At 41.8% G+C, this 23,300-nt stretch overlaps 4 protein-coding genes across 4 annotated transcripts; 1 reads left to right on the plus strand and 3 right to left on the minus strand.

Moving 5' to 3' along the window:
- Positions 1-1,216: 1,216 nt before the first annotated feature.
- LOC106640805 (uncharacterized) lies at positions 1,217-4,928 on the minus strand. The gene is made up of 3 exons (XM_014354949.2): positions 4,801-4,928; positions 2,611-2,973; positions 1,217-1,598 (listed from the first exon to the last, which is right to left on the minus strand). Exons 1-3 carry the CDS (start codon positions 4,877-4,879, stop codon positions 1,285-1,287), a joined length of 756 nt encoding a protein of 251 aa, XP_014210435.2. The 5' UTR covers positions 4,880-4,928; the 3' UTR covers positions 1,217-1,284.
- Positions 4,929-8,613: 3,685 nt separating this feature from the next.
- LOC106640773 (circadian clock-controlled protein daywake-like) lies at positions 8,614-12,434 on the plus strand. The gene is made up of 6 exons (XM_014354909.3): positions 8,614-8,652; positions 9,857-9,900; positions 10,776-10,978; positions 11,631-11,802; positions 11,988-12,137; positions 12,215-12,434. The coding sequence occupies exons 1-6, from the start codon at positions 8,627-8,629 to the stop codon at positions 12,364-12,366; spliced, it is 747 nt and encodes a 248-aa protein (XP_014210395.2). The 5' UTR covers positions 8,614-8,626; the 3' UTR covers positions 12,367-12,434.
- A 1,034-nt stretch (positions 12,435-13,468) lies between these two features.
- Positions 13,469-15,084, minus strand: LOC106640774 (uncharacterized). The gene is made up of 4 exons (XM_014354910.2): positions 15,009-15,084; positions 14,257-14,637; positions 13,689-13,838; positions 13,469-13,620 (listed from the first exon to the last, which is right to left on the minus strand). The coding sequence occupies exons 1-4, from the start codon at positions 15,082-15,084 to the stop codon at positions 13,469-13,471; spliced, it is 759 nt and encodes a 252-aa protein (XP_014210396.2).
- Positions 15,085-16,458: 1,374 nt separating this feature from the next.
- On the minus strand, positions 16,459-19,556 carry LOC106640775 (uncharacterized). Its single transcript, XM_089590816.1, is given in 6 exon segments — positions 16,459-16,589; positions 17,239-17,394; positions 17,511-17,640; positions 17,709-18,216; positions 18,298-18,857; positions 18,921-19,556. Coding segments are annotated over 6 exon segments (2,121 nt in total).
- Positions 19,557-23,300: the final 3,744 nt, after the last annotated feature.

Genomic DNA, 23,300 nt, shown 5'->3' on the forward strand with positions numbered 1-23,300 from the left:
TTTTATCGATTAAATTTTTTTATCATTAATTACCTATAAATTTCCAATAATAGCTGTACCACAACCAATCGTCGAACAAGCGGACATCCAGTCTGTGTAGTCTGGGAATATCGTATTGTTATAGGTACAGGTGGCGTTCGAGAGCAGGACACTACCGATCGGCGTTCACGATTCCACGGACCATAAAATACCTGTCCTACCATTGGTCGATAATTTCCACGAGTTTTACTCACTTTTTTACTTAAATTATACTTGAAAGACATTGCAGCATGATGTATAGCAGCTAAACAGGTACGTACAAGTATAAATTATCGCTGACGATTCATTCGCGATCGCGTCGAAACCTAACATTTTCTTTTCGTCGGATCTTTCATACTTGTAAATTATTTTTAAGTACCAACATAAATCAGATTTTTAAAGCAAGATCCATGAGTTATTATTCAGAAAAGCAAAAAAAAAAAAAAAAATCTCCGGCCCAAAGTGTAATTTTGTATGCACTACAATTTTTATCAAGTGTAATTCATTACATTCCTTCCGGCAAACCGGTCCGCGAGGGGATACGCAAAATAACTCCTTCAGGCTCGTATATCAGATCACGTGAAAAAAAAAAAAAAAGCAAAGTAACACGTCCCAAAAGATACGAATTCGTCGTGTACACTTGTAAATTTTAAAAGACGGAAGCCAAATGAGGCGAGGTCGAGCGTCGGGGAGGTAAAAAAATATGGAATTTCGAAATGAATGTGTGCCTCTGGGTGTTATCGTAAAATAAACTGACTCTTTATTTCACATATAAATAATTATCATTTCAATTAAAACTATGTACATTTGGCACCATATAATTCACGCAAAATGTTATTTGTTTGATCACCGCCAATTCAAAAATCCCGCATAGGTACAACAATGTCACTCAATGATTATTAAAACAATCGTAGATGTCTTAACAAATAAGAAACAAAAAAAAAATAAATAAATAAATAAAATATCGCGCGTCTCATTAGGATCTTTTTTTGCACTTGACAGACTACATTTTTGCTTGCTAACATGGCACTCAACGAAACTAAATAATTGCGTCGGTTCAACTATACGAACACGTTCAATATGTAGTAAAATGTTCAAGTTTGCGGCAAAAGTGTGTTGCTGAACCATTACGATATTAAAATGAATTTTGAAGTAAGTATACATAACTAAAAAAAAAAAACAAAAAAAAACAAAACAAAACTCAACCAAGTGTTTTTCGCGGGTCGAAAGCAAAAGCAAAAAAAAAAAAAAAGGGAAACGATAAGTTTAGACGCTGTCGGGAAAGAGCTCGTCGAAAGTAAAGTGCTTGCATATCTTGTTGGAGAGCTCGAGCATCTTTTTCGAGACGGTCTTCTCGATGTTGGGTGTCATGCTGTCGATGATCTCTTGGCGGCTCGTCACCAGCACTTGATTGATGGCCTGGCTCATGGGGTTCTCCGTGCCGCCTTCCGGGGTCGGCCGGAACACCGCCTCGTAGTCGCCGATGTGCAGCTTCATGTTTATCGACGGGAAGTAAATGAGCGTGCGGCCGCGGCGCTGCACCAGCTCGTACTTCAGCACCACCTTAGCCACCACGTCCTCTGCAACAGATGTACCGTTGATCAACATTTTCACGATTTTTTTTTAATACATTTTGGTTCAATCAATGCTGTTTGTTGGCCCTTTGCGATGACGTAGCTCGTACGAGCTGTTCGTTTATGGTTTTCCCTACACATGATCACTGAGAAACATTTTTCCTGTTTTTCTAGTTTTACACTTATACACAGAGGGTGTTTCGATGTTTTATTTGGCGGGTCGGCTAAGGGTAGTTATGAACTTATGAAAAAAGGTAAAATACAAATCGAGGAAGTTCTTGTAGTGTATACCACAGCAACATCTCAGTGATAATCTTGATGCACGACCACAACAACAAACTATTGTACTTTTAATTTGTTTCTGTTTTAAAAAATGTTACTGTGCGATGATTCAACAAAGATTTGGAGAAATGTCAAACAGCAACGTTGAATGGTAATTTGATCCAATTCACGTTTTTTCTCAAATGTCAATAAAAATAAAAATTATCTACTTTAATTTATTTTTTGATCAACTAAATCTTGGTCAGCAGTTTACCATTAAAATTTCTTGGTGCAAAAAATGGTGTGCATAAGTATACTCGTGAGAATTCGGAGAATAAAGATGACACTTTAATTTCATCAGTACTTCTCATTATTGAGATGCAAAAAGCACCTCATTTGTATGAGTAGATAATTATCGTCAAACCGGCAAAAAACTCGGCTGACTCGACAGATTTTTTGCCAATTTAACGATTTTCCAGATTAATCTAAATTCTAGTCCCGACCAATGATCACCTGTAAAAAAAAACACTCAGCCGACTTTTCGATATTAATTTTTTTGCGCGTGTCTCATTATCGTTGGATTCTCTTTTTTTTCAGAAAGCGTGACTCATTTATAGCTTTTAGAATTACTGCTTTTTTTTTTACGATTGAACGAACGTATACCATTTTTCATGAAATATATATTTGCGCCACCGCAAGAGTAACTATCTCCAAAAAAGTAAAAAGTGAAGAATGAAAAAAAAAAAAAAATAATTACTTGAGACGGTCTGGATGGGTCCTTTCTCGTTGATGGGCACGATAATCTTTGCCTTGACATCGTAGTCGGCGTTCATTATCACCTCGGGGAACACAAGTTCCATCTCGAATTGCTTCTTCTCGAAGTCAGCGTGATAATGTTTGTAGTAAAAATTCGACAAGCCGGAAATTTTGCAATTCGTAGCGACGGCCTTGAAAGTGTCGAGTTGGGCCAGAGTCATCTCCTCCATTTCCATGGGCTCGAGGGGCGGTACGTCCAAATCTGGTAGGCCGTTCTTGAGCTTCGGCAAAAGCGCGTGCACGCTGTCCTGGATGCATTGGTCCACTTGGGGATTGCGACGACCGCACACGTGAATGTAGGATGCTGCAAAGTTAAAATAACCAAGATGTGTTCTTTATGCGGTTGAACAATCTTTGAATTGGTATTTACTACAATTTCAATGCAAGTATTGGTAATTGTCATTTTAGTGCAAGGTTATACAATTGCAGAGTCAAATTTTAATGCTTTATAAAAATGTATAGCGTTGTCGTACACGTTACGAAAACAATATTTATTAATTTCAGATTTTTTCCGAATTTAATAAGCCACATACGCTTTGATGACCGTCTAGAATGAAAAACAATTTTTAATTAAAAAACTACTGATAATTGGATAACATTTAAACTCGCATTCATGGCTTTTTCTCAAACTTACTATTTTTAAGTAATTTTTTTTTTTCAACAAAATTTATTTTTTGTCAGTGGAAACTGTGCGTTAGCAATTAAAATGAAATATTCATTAAAATCGGTCGATGGAATCCAGAGGTACAACTTTTTAAGTTTTTTTCCACATGAATCATTCCTATCCTCATGTTGCAAAACACGTTTCTAAAACGTTTTTCAAATAGGTTCGTGATCGATGCAAAGCTTGCACTACGAGAAATTTAGAATAAAATTTTATCGAATCATTACGAAGGATTGCAGTTTTTTACTAAACGTAGTCATTTGTAAATTCCACGTGGAAAATTTGTAGGTTGTCGAAAGAGAGGTCCATAGCTTACGTTCATTAAAATTCCAAAATTATAAGAAAATGTAGATTGAGAAAAACCAATCTTTTTCAAACAGCTTATGCATAAACAAACTATTGAAAATTTATTTTTAAATTAATTTCATCGACGGCCTGAGGAAGGAAAGAATTATTTAAAATTTTCTGGAAGAAAGAAGTGTATCAAATTTTTGGGAAAAAATACGATACTTCATTAAAACTGAAAAATGGAATTAACAATTTTCGAATTATCTTGTCACTTAAACTTAAAATCACACTGTTTCTTAATTGTTTAGAAAAACATGTAATCTTATACTAATACGTAAATTATTTTAAAAATATTATATCGATGAAAAAAAAAGATTTTTTTTAAAGATTCCATGTTATGCGAATCAATATTTGATGCAAATCAGATGCTTGAATCAATATTTTTATAGGTGATGGGAGTAGGTTTTTAACTTTGAAATTACACGTTGTTTAAATAAAGCTGACGAGTATGTTATTTTACTCAGCTTTGAATGTCGCAGTAGCAAACACAACATATTGCACTTAACGCAAGCACTAGGATGAAATCCTGAATTTTCCAAAAAAGAGTATTATTATCGTATTGGAAAAAAAAAGAAAAAAGATACTCAAGGAGATTACCAACAACGAGTTACAATAATTTATTACCCATGGAAAAAGGTGCGTACAAAGCAAAAAAACCCGTAAATATTCGCGTTGACTAGTAAGGCCACGAAGAGAGAAAGAGAGGCATTTTTATCACGTTTTACCTTGATGGCATTAAATCGCGCCTTGTAATTACAATGCGCAGACAAAAGTGATTACTTTGCCGTGACACATTATCATATAAAAAGTGTACGCGCGCGTTACGTACATATTCAACACCAGGTAGTACAAGGTATACACCATCGGGGCGTCATTATTTTCAATCGCGATAAATTAAGCATTTAACTCTCGCAAACGGCGGCTGTTGATTTTTTCTTCTCGCCACAACGTACACCCTTGTTTATCAAATACGTAATGTATTTTTATTCTTTTTTTTTTTTAAGATTCACGAGCAGTGATATATTTTCCACACAAGCCAAGGTGGGGGGGGGGGTGGCACTGCTCGTATCAACGAGCTCGGGGAGCACACAAAACAATGCGTGGACTTGGGATACTCACGAACTTCGGCATCGACGGCGAAGAAAACGAAGAAAAGCGCGAAGAGGCAGAGCGTCGTGGACGGGATGAGCCGAGCCATGGTGCAGCGAGCGAGTTGATGTTGACCAAACCTGTTCGCCACTGTTCGCGTCTCGGGTGGTCAGGCCATATTTATACAAGTTCTAGGTCGCGGCTACGCGGGGGACGATTATCCGAGATGCCCCGTCCCCTACCCCCTTCGGGCGCTTCGGATGCACGCGATCATTAGCACCTGCGAGCAACAGAACGGGGGAGGGGGACCCGTTTTGTGACGTACGTTGTGCATGGATTTTTCATCTTCGTCAGGTTGATCGACCGACTCGGGATTTTTGGGAATTCGGGTGGCCTTTTCAGTCAGGTGCATCGTTTTTTTTCTTCCCCCCTCGTTTTTTTTCTGCAGTGACCTTGAATTTATTATGTTGTACGGCCTTCGCGTGGAAGAAGCCGAAAGTTGCCGGGCGGTCCCGGTCGTTGATACTTTGTTGTTGACGTTCTGGCTCTTTTTTTCCAGAAACGGCTTCGTATACGTCGTTTATACGGTGATTGGACTTTACTTTTTTTGGCGATACACGTGTGTTTATGATGTTGGTGTAGGTCGATCGATCATCGATTTATGGTCATCACGCGACTTTTCTACTTTTTTTTTGAGGGTACAACAAAAAACTTGGGTTTTTTGTTGTTGTTTAGTTTGCCTGCACTCTGTTGGAGACGTAAAATAAATATCGTGATTCAACGGTCATTTCGAGTTATATCATGATCGATGTATCGAATGCTCGTGATTCATTTTTGCTTGATGATCATTTGGCGACACGGAAAAAACGAGGCAAAACCCTTTATTTTATTTTGATGTTTGTTCATTTTCATGATTCGTACGAGGGTTTTTCTTTTTATGACAAACGCGCCGGGTGACTCTCATGTCTGACCACCAAAGCGCTGATACTACTTGGCTTGTTACGTGAACTGGAAGGATCTATACCTAATAAACGATTTTTTAACGTGAATGAAACTTTTCTATATATTTTAATTAATCTAATCAAGTATTAATTTTTACTTTTTTAATTTTTTAACCCTCCATGATTTTTCGCACCAATCTTGTTTTCTCATTCGAATAATGTATTTTCTTTGTTATCCACTTTTTTGAGCTCCAAATTTTCTTTCCAAAAAAAATTCAACGTAACATATAATTATAAAACAAAAACTTTTCCTTTGTTGCCCAGCTAGTAAGACTAGTATGTTGGTGGTATCGGTGAAAACAACCCCTCCTACATTGATTTCTCTGATTTTTTTTGTCTACTTGTAAAAAAAGTAGCTTCAGTACATAAAACCAGAATTTTCTCGACATATTTTGTTTTAACTTTAACTTGTACTACTGTTTTTTTTATGCATTCGTTTCGTCCGCTACATAATGCATAATTTCCGTCACGATCTCACATGTATCAAAAGATGGTAATTTGGCCTTTTCTTATACTTCTTTACCCAATTTTTCCAAATATATTTCAGTACGTATATACTTTGTACTACGCAGGTAGTGGACCGACTCCCCAAAATTTTTCTGCGGATTTGGAAAAATAAAATTTATACACTTTATTCTGAAATTCGCTATATTTATGAACTTGCCAAATCGTACTTTGATGAAAATTGAAGATGGATGAAAATATACCTACATATAATCCATTTATGTGCGTCACCATACACAAATGTTATGAAATGAAGAAACACTGAGGTACTTTCAACACGTGTGAAAAGACCGGGTAACTTTTTATTGGACTTTTTTTTCCACGGATGACGAGATATTTTTGCAGAATTTTCTCTTACGCCATCCTTAAAGACACTAGTTATTTGGCGTTTATAACTTTCCATTGCATCCTACACGTGCCCAAAAAAAACTCCACTTCCTGACCAAGTCGCGCTCATTATCATATACATATCAGGTATTAGTCACCTACAGAAAACTAACTGCGAAATCAAATAAATATAAAAATGGCACATTAAATGCATATATGTATGCATTAGGTGTGGAAATTTCCGGTTGTTGGATTTGTCGAATCGTTTCACGAACAGTAGCTAACCACATTGTGCATATAGTTACGCGGCTGGATGCTGGTACCACAGTCGAGTTACTGGAGCGGATCAAAAGAGAAAGTCGCTCTAAAATATGAAAAATTTTAATTGATTTTGGAATTGATTTTTTTATAAAAGACGTTGTCCCTTTCGTACCAACCTTGAAGATATTTATTCGTCTTTGTTTGTTATTAATATGAAATACCATACTTACAACTAAACAACATTTTTTCTTTGCGATTTATTACTTTGCAAACAACATACTTGAAAAAAAAAAAAAATACATTGCTAATACACCATTATGCTTCATCTTCGTAGCCAGCAACGTCCGAATAGACAACCTGAAATGCCGAAATTGAGAGAAATGATTTCTTGCGTCTTCAAAATTCGCTGTTCATGTCCAGGGGTGCCCCTTCAATCCCCAATTTGTAGCAATTCACGAAACTCACGCACCAAAGGGGCAAAAAATATTTTAGCGAGAAAAACGAGCACCGATAAAGAAAAAAAAAACGAAATAAAACACTCTCATCTTTCCTTGAACGGGATCAATCACAGTTTTTCATTAGTGCGAAAAAAAAGCCGTAATCACTAGGATTTCGTTGAAAACGTGAAATTAAGATTCACTGAAAATTACTCGGCACAACATACATAGGTACGGATAATTGTATTTTCATCCCGACTATAAATGCGTTACTACTGATGCAATGGAGACTTAAATCTTAAAACACACTCCGACTAGGGACATTAGTGATATAATACTTATATGGATTTCAATGTATTACTTTTTGGGGGGAATCTGTATACGTGTATGCAAGCATATACATTTCCGACGCGCACAAACGGTGTCGTTATCTTCTTACGCATACGCATATATTCGAAATTACATCAGTGGATGTTTCGGTTACGTCTCGCGTTACGTAAACAAAAAAAAAACAGTGCCTTGAGAGGTGCGAACATTTTATCACACTTTCGGGGAATCTCCTATGGCCATTCAGTTTTTCTTTTTTTTTTTTTTTTTTTCATTAAAGAACTGATGAAACAACAAGAACGAAAAAAAAGACCGCCTCGTACGTGGAGGTGTGTTAAACTTTTCTAGCTTCCAAAGAAGAAATTTCACAAAAACCAGCCAATGGGGTGTGTATACCTATGCTCTCGGAAGTAGGGGTACGGCTGATTATTGCGAGGAGCCAACGAAACCGGAGTGCACGTACGTACCGTGGGCACCGAGGGGAAATGGAAAAATGGTTCCTATGATTTCCCAGACAGCGCCAGCCTATCTCGCGTACCCATGTGCACACAGGCCTATATTATGAGGCAATCGTTTGGTCGATGTGTACCATATGACCCCGTGCGTGAGCTCACGTTATACGTAAGAGCATATTTGTGTGTGCGTATGTACATGCACACCTGGAGTGCGTGGTGCAGCGCAGCGTTAGCCGCGGGAGAGTCTGGACCAATGGCGGGCAAGTGGCACGAGGTAATCAAGCGACCTAATGCAGCGAGCGTATGAGCGTGTGGCCTATGGAATCCGGGCTTCCACTTCAAACTTTTGCGAATTTCAGGTGTGCATGCGTCTATGTACATATATATACATACACTTGCACAAATATATATGTACACATAGATGTAAAGATATGGCGCGTGTATGTACAGAGACGGCCCCCGTAAAAACGCCGAGCGGGAGCTTGGGACTTTTCTTGGCGAATAGGGCAGCTCAGAGACGAGTGTCCGATCGCCGCAAGTGGACATGTTCGCACTTCTTATCCGCGTGTGGTACGCATTGTCACAAGTATTACTCTCTTTGCCTTTTTTTTTTTTTTTTTTTTTTTTATATTCTCTCTCTTTTTTGCACGTTTGCCCCACCTTTGTGTGTCTTCAAGTGTAATCTACACTCGCTCGGTTGTTCCAACTATAAAATTATTCGAGGAAGGAAAGTGAACGTTATCCCCGAAATAAGTGCATGGGTAGTTTTATCGGTGCGACCGGGGCACTAATGGCCGTAGTAAAGTCATTGCTCAATCTAGTTTCTTTGTTTCTCCAAAGCTCGCCGATGCAATCCAGGTGTCGGACGCACAAAACACCGCACCGACTCGTTCGTCGATGCGTAATATACGTGCACAGAGTGCGACAACCGAGCAGTAATTACATTTTTTGATCGTCGCGTGTGCAGTGCGTATGTTATTTCCTGTATGTAAGCTGGGATCGTGTGATGAGTGCTTGGTGGAAAATTGCACCTCGTAAAAAAAAAAAAAAAAAAAAAAAAAAAAAAAAAGGATCCGCCCGTTGCGTAACGCGGTGAACATATAAATAACACTCGTGTATACACCAGTACCCGGGAAAATCAGATGGAGCAGTCGATTGTGCAAATACTTTGCGAAACGCGGCCCATTACGGCTCGCGGTGAGCGCGGGCCACTTGCGAAAAAACGAAAGGCAGTAGCTGTGGCGGCGGCATCTCTCAGCCGTGCCATTATCATCATTCGCGCTGATTGATCTCTGTATTGCGCTCTGTACACGTATACACGTTTTTTATGCCGGAAATCGCGCGGCATTTATTGTAGAAAATTTCGCAATCAACTCGGAAATTTGACAATTTATAAACCCGCGTGAAGTAGACGCGGACTGCGTGTTTGAAAGTCACGGGGGGGAGTGTTTTTTCGCGCCAATCATTACTATAGTTGGTGTGTATAGTCCAGTGCGTAAATTTTTTCCCTATAGGAATCGTTGAATCGGTAATGTTTACTATGGGTGCGTGTGATTATGCCTTTTAATAGCATGCAATTCAATGTTTTTCCTCTGAATGTCGATTATCCATGCGTTTGATGAAAAAAAAAAAACAAATGCAAATTAATTTAATCACTTCTCCATCTAATGCTATAGCGGTAGAGGCAAAAAAAAAAAAAAAAAAAAAAATCGGCAAAAATGATGCGCGTCAGAGTACATCATGAATCGTTCTGTCTGTTGTTGTCTGTTCGCAGCCTGGCGGCCTCACTGTTCGCGGGATCGGCGCTCGGAGCGTTACGTGAGTACCATCACCAACACCATCCCCCGCATCACCACCATCTCCATCACCATCATCACCGACAAACGGCATCACCGCGCGAATCGGTAATGATAGCGCGGGAGGAGCCGGCGGCAAAGGTGGCAACGAGAGCAAGGCGAGCCGGGGGGCTGTGGTGGTGCGGCTGGAGCAGTGGCTCGGCCATTGTAATCCCTGCCGCGGCGACGCCGAGCAAACCGGTGGTGTACCACCCGAGGGGCTGCGCACTCTGAAGTCTTTTGGAGACTTCCGAGATCTTTGAAAGACTTGGAATGACTTACAAAGTTTTTTTTAAAGACTTTTTTAAAGAGTGCGCAGCCTCTCGGTACCACCTCGCCGGCTACGCGCTCATCCTCTACCTCATCGTCTTCCACGTGCTCGCCTTTGCCCTTCACGTGTTTGCCGGGTAGTTTGACGTATAGTCGCGATCGCGCTAGTCTTTTTCTCTACCCCCCCCCCCTTTTTTAAAATCTATTTTTGATATTAGCTTTTCATCATACCTTTTTTTTACTTCTTCTTTTGCCATTTGTCCGGATGTTGAGTTGTGTCTTTATTTTTTCACAGCATATTTTTTAACATAACTATATACCGTTTATTTTTAGTACTCGATATACCTGTATTTATGGGTAACAACCCTACAACATATACGTTGTACAAGAATCACATACACCACTAGTACTCCTTTTATAAGTAGCAAATAGATGAAAAAAAGAAAAAGAAAAGAAAACACGTGCATTTACCGAAAGTAAAATGTCTTCAACCGATCCTCGCTTCCCAATGTAACCCAATGCAACCCAAAAAACACGCTAGACAGAAACAATTGATTGATAATAAAAAGGGCGGCGCTTTGGGTGCAGCGCCTTACATAAGGGCCTGCAAAAGGTACGACGAGAACATCGATGCCTGCATCACGAACTCGATCGAACTGTTGCGGGAGAAATTGTCGGAGGGCATTCCCGAGCTCGACGCCCCGGCCATCGAGCCCCTCTACCTCGACCAGATCAGGCTCCTGCGCGGACCCCACGGAGCGCGTCTCGACATCAACGTCACCGGCCTCAAGGTACGTATACATGCACTTGGCATGTACACCTTAATTTCTAAAAATTTTTTATCCAGAGGCTTTGCTCTAGATGCGCCTCGATTCATTGATGATACTTAATTTTCCACAACCACTGTTTTCCTCGTACGGGAGAACAAAAAAGGCTCGCAAAGCGTCTGCTCTCGTTTATTTTTCAGTGCGAGGGAAAAATCGACGCAAAATTAAATTTGCATGAATCTCACTTGTAAATTGTGCGTTGCCGGGAATAACACTGATTTTATCGAACGAGGTCTCGAAGTGTGATTCCTTCTTTTATTTTATTTTTTTTTGTTTTCCACGCGTATCGAGTCTGTGGGATATTACGCGTACCGCGTGCAGAATTTTCTTTTTTTTTTTTTTTTCATAATTCGTCGCGATTGTGCGGTAGAATAGTTGTTTGAAATTTTTCGACTCAGTATTTTTTTGATCGCAAAAATATTAGTTTCAAATGATGGTTACTTGAAGTATAGTGTGGTAATGATCCTGAAATAAATTAAACCTGTTGGAGTAGTCAAATGGTCTGAAAAACTCTTCCACTTGATAGGTGGTACATATCTGATACGAATAATCGGAGTAAGTCGAGGAAAAAGTTGCTTTTATGAGAACAGGACAATATTGGTAATGACATTTTCAGGTATACGGACCGTCAACGTTCAAAGTGCAAGATTTGAAAGCGGACACCGACAATGTCAAGTTTACATTTAAAGTTGGCTTCGACCGACTGACTTTCAAGGGAAAATACTCCATCGACGCGAGACTACTGCTCCTGAGGCTGGCTGGGAGTGGAGATCTTTCGGGAAATTTCAGTACGAAGATTTTTAACTTACACCCCTTCCCCCCATCCATCGGTACCATGTGCCATATTATTGTATTCACTTGGAGAAACGTTATTTTGACAACATGAACAGACAACGTCTCTTTGATGCGAAAATGCTTAACAATAATCTAAAATAATTGCAAAATTTTTAGTTGAAAATGATTTTTCTTTTAGCCGATTATAAGTCAGATGTCATACTCACTGCTCGCAAGATTCACCGGAACAACGACACGTATCTGAGCTTTAATAAGATGAAACTAGATATAACCATTAAAAGCGCCAAAGTTTACCTCAGCAATCTCTTTGGAGGAGATCCTATTCTTGGTGAGTAGATATACCTTTTGATTGTCACATAGCATGGATTTAATCTAGAAAAAAAAAAAAATCCCCATGATTTTCAGGTCCAGCAAGCAACGAAATATTGAACGCCAACAGTGCGATATTCTTGGATGAATTGAGACCCGTACTGGAGCAATCCCTCTCCGATTTATTTACGAATGTGGCTAATAAAATTACACGGTCGTTCACCTACAATGAATTGTTTCCTTTATAATAATGAATTTTATTTTTTTAATTAGATTGCAACCAAAACACATAACAAGTCGTTGATTTATTTTTCTTTTCTTTTTTTTTTTTTTTCTTTTTTTTTTTTTTTTTTTTTAACTAAGGCTTACGTAGGAGAGTTATTTTTTAACACAAGGCATTTTGAACGTACAATCTAAAAAAAATGTAGTCGAGTATTTTTATTATTATTATTTTTTTAATAACAAATTACACTTTTTTAGTTTGTAGATTGGTAATACCAAAGCTTTCATGGTTGCGAGACCCATTTATTTTGTTATGCATTTGTATGAAAAAAACAATGTAAAAATTCTACGATGATAAAAAATATTTTATCCAGTAAAAATACTTGTGTATTATTATTACTACAAACAATTCCAACTTTCTGTATTCTGTGAATCTTTCATATTTTGTTGTAATATTTTGCGTCACCCTAGATATGCAGGACTGTCGGAGATGGATAAATCAAATGAAACAATACTTGAATACCTTAAGCAGATAATTTGATGCAGTAAAACTTAAATAAAATGAAAAAAAATGGCTTTTTACAGTACCTACATACACGTTGAGTCCTGTATTATTAATAGTAAGAGCTTGCCGTGCTACTCGACAAATAACATTAAAAACATATGCAAAAAAAATTCTTTTGCAATGTATTGCGATAGTTTACATGTGCAATTTAAAAAATATTTTTAGAAATGAGCTTGAACTCCCTGTGCACTTGTAAATTAGCCAACGTTTGTGGGTCATTCGGTAGGGGAGTGGAGAAAAATGGCCAAATGGTATTTGTAAGAAATGACATTTATTGAGTAAAAATTTTACCAACGGTCACTATCGATGATTGTGCCTCGCTCTGATTGCGAGATACCTTTTATTTAATATCACAAACACACACAATTAAGCAAAATGAAAAATTGCTTGGGTCGATCAAGTATACGTGATGCTAACGCTCCACCGAAAATAGAACATTTTCACTGTCAACTTTTTGGTTTTTCCCTATATTCTATATGCTTCTGATGAAAAAAAAAAAAAAAAAAAAAAAAAAAAAAGTAGTAGTAACAATGATAATAATTACACGCAACTACAAACACGCGTTACTTCAACAATATTTCATCTTTGGTGAGTGAACTTAGAGCCCTCACGGCTAGAGCTCGACTGATGGTGGCGGCTGTGTCTTCGATGATGGGGCTGGCGATGTCCAGCACGAGCCTTGGATTAGCATTGAAGAAAGCCTGAGCTGCGTCAGCTGGAAATACACACATAAGCACAGATTATAGTGGCATCATCGACACCCAAGGGGCGTAAATGCCTTACCAGTGACGGCGTGCTGGGGTGGCGACTTGAGCCTGATGTTGCCGTGACCAACGCGAATCTTCAGCTGGATCTTGTCGACTTCGACCCTCGTGACCCCGCTCTTGTCGACCGCCTCCTTGCCCTTGGCGCGCACCAACACATCTATATTGGCTGGGAAAAAATAAAGAAAATAGATGCGCGCTCAGACAACGAAGCGACTCTAACGAATTCTCCGATGGAAAGTCACCGGCACTCATCGTCACGCCCCCGGATAATCCGTAACATATAATGTTGCCGTCCGATTGTGTCACAGCGCTGGTTTGCGCAACAACCGCGCTGTAAACGCGAGTTTTGTTAAAAAAAAAAAAAACCCTCGATATTAAATCACCAACTACATCACGCGCGACAAATATAACCATCGTGTTATTCAATATATAATAAGCAGCTGGCTTTTTCTACTTTCTCCCCGGAATGAGGGGACACGGCCGAGAGCAGGTGTATCGCTGCGCTATATACTTACCGATCAATGGAATCGGAAAAAATGGGGGGGAGGGGAAAAAAAAGAAGTAAGGGTTATTAATGTACTTACAAAAGTTGCCCTTGAACGCGCCCACGCCGTTGAGGACGAGCAAGAGCAGCCTGCCCCTGACTTCGTAGTTGCCCCGTACTTGGACGAAGGGCATGTGGATCTTCATGCCGAGAGTGAGGGCCCGGGGGTCCACGTCGATTTCGTTGATGGCGTAGTTCGAGGCGCCGGTCGCTTGGATGTTGGTGATGTTGGTCTTGATGACGAGCTGGTCGAGGCTGCGGTCGATGCTCAGAGACGGGAGGACGAAGGGGTCCAGCGCCGGGAGCCTCATGCCCGGTATGCCCTTCATCATGTGGGGCGTCATTTCCCGAACTTTGTCCACGACGCACTGGTTGAACTCGTTCCGGCTCAACGAGATCGAACAACCGGTTATACCATCCGCTGAAAATTATCACGTGGACTTTGTTTTTTTTTTTTTTTTTTGTTTTTGTTTATCGTTATGTACACGCATCTTCGATCAACGCGGTGAGAGTGACGGTATGTTTTGTTTTCTTCCATCTCGAGTTGACGACTCGCGTGAAACTGTTACCGGTCTCGCTACGTTTCCGATGAAAAGTGAAAAGTCCGCATTAAAAGTTGCGTCACGTATTACACGCGCGAGTGAACACACGCCGATAGAAAGTCTCGCTCCAAATTCTTCCACGAGCCATTTCACTTGGACAAGAAAATCTCCGAAGCACAACGAGCAGAGCATCGAAAGTATACTTTGTTGATGGACCAATAAAAAAAAAAAAAAAAGGAAATTTACTCACGTAGTTTGGCGAAGGACGTCCTCGATAAGCTGCAGCCGAGCAAAATGGCCACGAGCAATCTCGCGTAGCCGATCATTTTGACAGGACGGCCCGGCTCTGCTTGCTCGACTATTGTAAGTATACTTATAATATATGTTATGCACACTTGCAACGGTGGCTTATATTGACACCCGCGAGAGCTGAAATGCGCTACCACCGTCCCGACACCGGCGCTATATATCAACTTAAGCCTGCACTTTCTCCCGTATACCAACCAACTCCCACTCTGTCTTTGCTGAATGATATACGCGAAACGCCAAAGGACACCCACCATAAGTGTACAACGTATCTGCCGGTGGAGTCCCTCCTCTCCCTGGTGCCTATATCCGTAAAGGATAATTACCATCTCTTTCTCTCTCTCTCCCTCCCTCCTTGTTCTTTGATGTGTCGCGAATCTGTAGCGCGCGTGGCCCCAATCGGCCAACCTCGGCTAATCGGTTCGGTTGATGGCCTTCGCAGAAGAGAGCATTGCACGCGACAGGAAACGCGCGCGCGTATGCAGAGGAACGATCGTCAGATAAGGGTCTGGAAACGCAATGGAAGCACCCGCGTGGAGGAGTAGGATCGGTATAATTTGCACGAGAGAGATCGGTACGAGAGTACCGCGTGTGTCAACTATAGGGCAGCGGCACCGGCTCACCCGCGTTTTTCCATTGTTTCGATGCAGGACGGTGCTGTACTAATCGTACCTTAGATTTATCCATTTGTCGTTGCAATGCAATAAAAGTTATGTAATCGTAAAGAAAAAAAGTGTCCGTGTATGTATGTATGATGAGATCACACATAGGATAACGCGTACACAATGGTTCGTGGGGAAAACTATAAATAAATTAATCAGTGAGCATTCATTTTTACAACATTTAATTGCGATTCATGCGATGCCCGTACAACAAATAAGCTCTTTTACATGGTAATAACATTAATTAGCGTGATTATACGAATATGCATCGGGGGGCATTGTGCTTAATCGATGGATGTGCATCACTGCAATTGCTTTTACGCTCGCAATAAGTACCATGAGGGTGGGATTAAAAATAGTTTTATGTAACGTCATAAAATTACATAACGTCAATTACAAAGCCATCGGAGGTATACACACAAGTATGTACAGGTGCTCATGGGGGGGAAAAAAATCGAGCCAAGTTAAAAATAATTATTTTTTAAAATTTTTTTTTATTGTACGGTCAAAACAATGAGCGTGGGTAGTGCGCATCTGGTATACATGTATATTATGTGACGAAGAGTTTTCAGTAGAGGTAAGACACGGCATATGCGAGTAAAGAGACGAGGACGATGGCGAATAGATAGAGAAAGAGGTAGGTGGATGCGTAGACGAGGAGCACCCTGTAAAGGGCAAACAACTCGAAAACAATCATGTTGCTGTTATATATGGTTTTCAGTGATGGAAAAATCATTCCTTCTCGATGACCGGCAGGTTCTTGTACATCTTGAACACCACATCTTCGGAGTCTCGTTCGCTGAGGGCCTTCGTCGACAGGTCGTCGGCAATCATAGCCGCGACCGCCTCGGCAGCCATGAGACCTGCAACACGGCCGTCACAATGTATAGCGATTACATTACATGTGGATGGGTATATTATATATATATTTTACATTTGCTACATTATAATATGGAAACGCTCGAGAGCACCACCGCCTCGCGAGTTCTACTTTGAAAAGTAAACAAACGCGCGATGACCCCAGCCGATGGACTACGTGTTCCCAGGCTCGTTCGCAATCATCCTTTTATTCCGATGCATCGCGTTTGTTGTGTTTCCATTTTTTTTTTTTTTTTTTTTTTTTCCCGTCGGTTGCCCAATCTCTTTAACGACGCCTTGAGCAAAGATTTATGTTAATTATCAAACCCTCGAGCCGACTCCTCCTGGGCGTTTCGATCAACCGATCGTTGCTTTCTCGGAATGGCACAACGCAAGGGACGACGATTGTACACGCGAGGTATCCGCATATTTCGTCAACCGGAGGAAAAAGGGGGAGCTACACATACACGCGGAAAGAAGAAATCGAGTGCGTAACGCGGAGCCCAAGCACATAATATATTATATAGTCCAGCATTTGCGTAACACGTGTCAGTGCAATGTAATATATAACACGGCCTACCTCCCTGCAGCGTATCGTGACTTTTACTCTATCGGCATTACGTTTGTCGCTGATGATGTATATATATAAGTTACCTTGGGTGAGTATGGCTTCGACGGGCCCCTTTCCGTCCATACCCTGGAGCTTGATGCTTTGGTTTTTGGCGACGAGTTTGGCCCGCGCGGCTCGCACCACGAGCGTCTTGTTGCCCACCTTCTTCAGCTCGATCGTGAAATCGGCCACTACGTCGGCTGAAAGACAAAAAAAAAATCATTCAAAAGGGATTTGGCGTTCCTTCGAGTGTCGCGTTTGGCTTACGCAAGCCCGTCGAGCAAGAACGCATATATACACGTGTACAGGCACTTACAAAAGTTAGCGGCGAGAAGACCGTTGCCCCGCAACAGCTGCTTGCCAACTTTTCCCGACAGCACGTAGTTCGACTTGACGCTCAGTTGGGGCACCCGTATCCTCACGATCACGTGCATCACGTCCTCGTCCTGAAACAAACAACCAATACAACGGAGGATAATAAAATCCATCACAAGCGCGTGACAAAGCTCCTCACGTCTTCCTTGTCGCTGGTCAACGCGTGCTGGCGCTTCCTGCGGACGCTCGTCTCGTTGCCGGTCGCGTTGGCCCGGCCAAAGTGGAATATGAGCTCCATGCCCTCCTCGTAGTAGCCGTGCTTTTCCTGGTACTCCTTGGCGTATCTCAGCATGTCGCTTATCCGCTCGGACTCGCTCGAGTTCCGCGCTTCGTAGCCCTGCAACCGCGTTATTTACCGTTTTTTCGTTTTTCCCCCTCCTCGTATAGCTCGACCCTCGGACTACCCTATTATATGTACCTCCTCGTCGGCCTCCCCGGAGTTGCGCGGGTCGATGGTCCTCGGGTTGCTCTTTAGCCGGTCGCTCGCGAACACCACGTCGACGTAGCCGGGCTGCTTCTCCAGGCGCACCATCGGCGCCTTGTACGGCTCGAACTGCTCGACGTACGGCGAGGTCGTCGACTCGGCGTTAGCCCTACCCTTGGACTGGCCCTCCTGGTGCACGTGGGTCTCGTCGTCGCACTCGTACCTATACACACGCGCGTGACCCCGTTCATCTTTTGTACTTCAAGTTGCGGGAGTATATACGATTTGGATTGCGTGTCATTACCCCACGGTCCTGGCGTTGTTGCTCTCGACCGAGAGCCGTCCGCTGCCAAAGGTGGCCTTGTACCGCGAGCCATCCCCGGAGTAGTGGGCCTCGTAGCCCTTGGGCGAGGCTGGTTGGTGGGCTCCGGTGAAGGAGGAGAACCGATCGACCGGCTGGCCGTACGAGTCGACGGTGCGTCCGCCTTGGACCGATACCCGGGAGTTGCCGTAGGTGCCCGAGAAACTCGTTCCCGAGGCTCCGGTCGATTTAATTGCGAACTCGGTGTCGTGGGCTCGATCGTCGGTGGCCTTCTTGGCCGAGAAGCTGGACCCTCCGAAATTGGCGTTGAGCGCGTAGCCACCCGGTGATGCCTCCGTCGACGAGACGAGTCGGTCGAAGCGCCGCTCCTCCTGCCGATGGGGCAACTTGGCTGGTGGCCTGCACGCGCCCACGCACGGCCGGCTCTTTTGCTGCTCTTGCTCCTGTTCCTGCTGTTGTTGTTGTTGTTGTTGCTGTTGTTGTTGTCCCTTGTAGTGGTGGGTAAAGTGCAACCGCATCTGGGCTTGGTTCCTCGGGGTGGTCTGGGGATAAGGGGGACGTTAGTTCAATCGTCCAAAGTAAATGGGCGTGCGAGAGCTACTCACATTGGATACGACTTTCATGTCCCCGTAAGAGGACTGGTAGCCCTTGTGTAGTTGTTGTTTGGTCATCTCTTGTCTGCTCTCCTGGTACTGCGTCGCGTCCTGTTCCTGCTGGTGCTGTTGGCGCTGTTGCTGATCCCTGCCACCCTTGATGTCCTCTTGTTGTTGGTGTCGCTGCTGGCCACCGTAGCCCGACAGGTACTCCTCGTCCTCGTCCACGATGCTGACCGAGCTCGGGTCGTACTGGACGATCCTCTCGAACTGGGGCCGCTTGGGCTCCTTGACGAGGGTGTGGAACCTGTACCTCACGGAATCTAGATCCCGTTGCTCGTTGTAGCTCACGTAGCCGGCCTCGCCCTCCCCGAGGTTCCTCTTGAGCTTGCCCCGCTCTAGGTGCACGCTCTCGAGCCGCGAGCCGTTCAAACCCGCCACCTCGAGGTCGCGCAGTACCACCCGGTAGCTCGTCTCACCCTCCGACTGGTCGACCTTGACCACCGGCACCCGCAACGGGTCCAACCTCCCGATCCTACGGTAGCCCCCGTTGAGCACCCGCGACCACAGCACCTGCGACATCTCGAGGAGGGACGCGCTGCCGAGGCCAACCAGCAGGGCCAGGCCCAGGATCCCCGGGAACTTCATGTTTTTCCCGCTTCAACTAATCGAGAGTCCCTCTTTTTTTTTTTTCTCCTCGCGCTAGTCGAGTCGCTCGACCGACCGCACTTCCCAGGCGTACAGGGGACCGCGGTACAGCACCAAGCCCACGGCTATCAGCAGACAGATCAGCAGGATCGTGCAGCCCACCGCGATGCACATAAATACACCCGCGCGTCCCTCATAAACGCCGTGCAACTAACAAAGGATTTTTTTTGCTTTTTTTTTTTTTTTTTCAGGTGCAAAAGACGATGGCTCGCGGTGTGCGGGGTTGCGCCCGAGTGCGGACGTTGGCCGGGCTAACTGGGCTTTTTATACGCACTATCGTGGAAGGGTACTAACTGGGCCACGGACCGATCCGTCGATCTTACCACCGGCGGCGTTGACGCGTAATCTGTTTTTTTTTTTTTTTTTTTTTTTCCGCCAGGAGACAACAGAGTTTTGTGGAATACAAGAGGCCTGACATTAGTCAGAGCCGGCGATGATCTGTTTATACTCCGGGGCAGCAGCGCCAAGCCCAATAGGGGGCAAGGCTCTTTCTCCTCCATCTGATGTATATTCCTGCACCTTTGGTACTTGGGTGCGATGATGATGTCACACGTGCACGACGCTATTCCCCCCCCCCCTCACCCTGATGATGGTGAAAAATTTCATTTCCCGGGGATCGAGGCGCTGTGTCAAGTGTAGGTGTTACTAGTTCATAAAACGATGCACTTGGTTTCGCTGTTGTGCAGTGCTCGTGTGTAATATACATTGTGTATTTTTATAGCCGAAGCCACGAATTAATCATCAGTGCTCTCAAAGTGGGTCGATCGACGATGACGCGGGTCACCCGATTCGCGGCGACGATCTTTCGAAGGAATGCAATGAATTTCAAGGTGCCCCGCGAGTACTCTGGGCATAATTGTTTTTCTCTTTTCGACGAAACGAGGCTCGAAACTTCAATTAGAGGATTTACACGCTTGGCGCTGGCCACGCGTTGCTTTAAAAATAGACTCTCCTCGATCGGATCGAGTCGCCGTGTCTCGTTACGCAATGCCTTTTATTTTTCAAACTCAATATTTTTACGCGTCCACTTGCGAGGATGGGGGTCACGTGTGAAACAATATTGGATATTTACAAATCGAAAATTTTGCTTTGATTTCGCTCTTTGCCAAATATTTGTCGTACGTCGGAACAATTGAAAATGAATAATGAAAATAAAATAAAATGAAATGAAATACCGGTATCAGCAAATCGAACGGCATTGGGTATAAAAAAGATTTTAACCGACCGTCTTTGCGATGTGTTGCTCGTACTGTACAGTGTTAAATTTCAATTTTGGTATTAAAATTTCTAAAAAAAAAATCTCTCTGGTCCCCATTGAAAAAACAATGCGTAGTGTATGTAGTATAATTTATTAAAATATATGACTGAAGGAATTCACAATGAACAGAGCGTGGAGTTGGTGAAGCCGTACATAGAGAGATGCACATCCCCGGCCTGCAAGTACAGGGTTTTGTGATTTCTGAAATTGAGCTCTACTCAAACAGTCGATCTACAAGGGTATTAAGATTATTGGAGTGCCACCGGACGTGGTCGTAAAATAGAGTCGTTCTCAAAGATATTTTTTGTTTATCTGTATCCTGCTCCGCTTACCGTATCGTAGTACTTAAAAAAAGGATTTTTGAATCTCAAAATTAAAAAAAAATAATAATAAAAATAAATAAATAAATGTTTATCGTTTATCTTTTCTGGTGAATCGCGGTGAGTCGACGTAGTATCGCTAATTTGAACGCGAATAAAGCAGCTTAACATTTTAAAACTTTCAATCCCGATTTAAGTATTGAAATTTCAATAATTTCTTCAAAATGTATTGGTGTTACGAGGACGGTTTACAGTTTCCGATTTTTTGGATTAGCGAGATGATGTATGAAAATCTGAGTTTTGTACTCAAATTCGGAAATAGAAAAAAAAAAAAAAAAAAAATCCACCTCAACACACAGTTACGTGTAAATCTCAATTCACAGACGACTTGACTCTGAAAGTATAGATTTTAATTTTAAATTATTTCTCTATTGGAAGTACAAGCCAACTGTCGAGGGCACGAAGAGGTAGATCCTGATAATGTACCGGGCGAGGGTTCGGCGTTCGACAATCACAACATAGGTACCGACTTTCTCTGCTAAACTTGAGGGGTTCGGCACTCGCCGACTGGATGAATCTCTTCCTTAACGACAACTGGAAAACCATAACAGCAGTTGAGATGAGGCCTGCCTTTGCATAAATATATACTATCAACTCTTCTTCGATAGCTGCTATGGGCCGCGATCTTGGCCTTGCCGAGGTCCATGACTCGCACTGTCCAACCGAACGGCCCTGCAAAACCTTCAAATTTCTGTACCTACCTGCACATTTTTTAATAATTTTTGTACATCAAAATTGTATCATCGGAAGAAGAACAACAAGTTTTTAATAAAAAATTTATAAATCGCAACTTTTTCTAAATGTAGATCATTGTTTTCTATTGTATTCAATTACGATTTCAATTTTAATAATTGTTTTAAATCCTCAAATGTTTTGCATTTACATTTTATATCCTTCTACAGTGTATAATTTTTTTTAATTTTATTTTTTTTATAAAAAATAAAATTTTTGTACAGCACATTACATGCAGAACTAATGGACAAGGGTAAACAAATTGATTGTTTATTGACTCAACTTCAATGGTAAAAAGTATACAGTGATGCTTCATTTCTGCGTCTAGATTTTAAAAAAAAAATCTAGTGCTTCTTTATTACTTACTTGACATCGTGCACTTGTACAAGTGCAGCCACATAAGACAATCTTTGAAAACAGCAGCTCCACAATTCATGCATAAATATAGCCGTGTTGTTTCATGAAAATTAATGAGGTGATTCTGCAGATTTCCAAAAGTACTCTGACAATGCTTACATCATACATCCAACCATAAGATTGCAACCAACGATTTACTTGCCTTACAATTTATCTACAAATACGATTTATTTAACAAATAAGAATGTGTAACAAAATATTTAGTTATTTCGGTCACGCGTCGAGAAAACGAAGGACACCAACTGTATGCATGTACGTATTTGTATACGTATATATTGTACCTGGGCATGGAAAAAATAACCATGGTCATTTTTACCATTGGGAAGTCTCGCCAGTTACTTACTATAATTTTTACCGCAGTTGTACTATAAAAAATTCCAATGTCCCAACACTACCGTAGTTTCATGGTAAAAATTATTGTAGATCTTTTCTCTGTGCGTTTTATCTTATTATGGATCTCCAATATTTTATGATCTTTGTTTATATCACTTTTTTAAATGCATTCAACTTGGCTTCAACTTTGCTCTGATAATAGATTCAGACGAGCAATCGCATCCTTATAGTGTCAAATTAAAAATTAATTTATAAATAAATAGTCATTCAATCCAACAGTAGGATTTCAAATTTTTATACTTCTTTTAGCGAATTTTGTATGAAAAATAAGCAGATTTTTTTTTGATTTAAAGGATAAGACAAGTTTTTATAAGAATAAATTCATCACAACATATTCAAGTCGTAATTCCCAAAAATCAACCATGCATAATAAACCCAAAAAAATAGCAATGAGAAACGATTTTGAGAAAAAGTACCGACAAAAGCCATCAAAGTTGGATATAATGAAAATAGCCGATTCACGTAAATATATACCTACAAGTAGATGTGCATTGGTTCAAGTCG

The sequence above is a fragment of the Copidosoma floridanum genome, unplaced genomic scaffold (genome assembly GCF_036245765.1).
Source record: "Copidosoma floridanum isolate Cflo_tuat_1 unplaced genomic scaffold, Cflo_Japanese_pri ptg000013l, whole genome shotgun sequence".
In the NCBI taxonomy this organism is placed as follows: domain Eukaryota; kingdom Metazoa; phylum Arthropoda; class Insecta; order Hymenoptera; family Encyrtidae; genus Copidosoma; species Copidosoma floridanum.

Coding starts and splice junctions, on each gene's coding strand:
- LOC106640805 (XM_014354949.2), bottom strand. CDS start 4,879: ATGGCTCGGCTCATCCCGTCCACGACGCTCTGCCTCTTCGCGCTTTTC. Junction 2,974..4,800: donor CGCCGTCGATGCCGAAGTTC/GTGAGTATCCCA, acceptor TTAACTTTGCAG/CATCCTACATTCACGTGTGC. Junction 1,599..2,610: donor ACCCATCCAGACCGTCTCAA/GTAATTATTTTT, acceptor CATCTGTTGCAG/AGGACGTGGTGGCTAAGGTG.
- LOC106640773 (XM_014354909.3), top strand. CDS start 8,627: ATGTTCGCACTTCTTATCCGCGTGTG. Junction 10,979..11,630: donor TCAACGTCACCGGCCTCAAG/GTACGTATACAT, acceptor TGACATTTTCAG/GTATACGGACCGTCAACGTT. Junction 12,138..12,214: donor TGGAGGAGATCCTATTCTTG/GTGAGTAGATAT, acceptor CATGATTTTCAG/GTCCAGCAAGCAACGAAATA.
- LOC106640774 (XM_014354910.2), bottom strand. CDS start 15,084: ATGATCGGCTACGCGAGATTGCTCGTGGCCATTTTGCTCGGCTGCAGC. Junction 14,638..15,008: donor GACGTCCTTCGCCAAACTAC/GTGAGTAAATTT, acceptor GATAATTTTCAG/CGGATGGTATAACCGGTTGT. Junction 13,621..13,688: donor ACCCCAGCACGCCGTCACTG/GTAAGGCATTTA, acceptor GTGTATTTCCAG/CTGACGCAGCTCAGGCTTTC.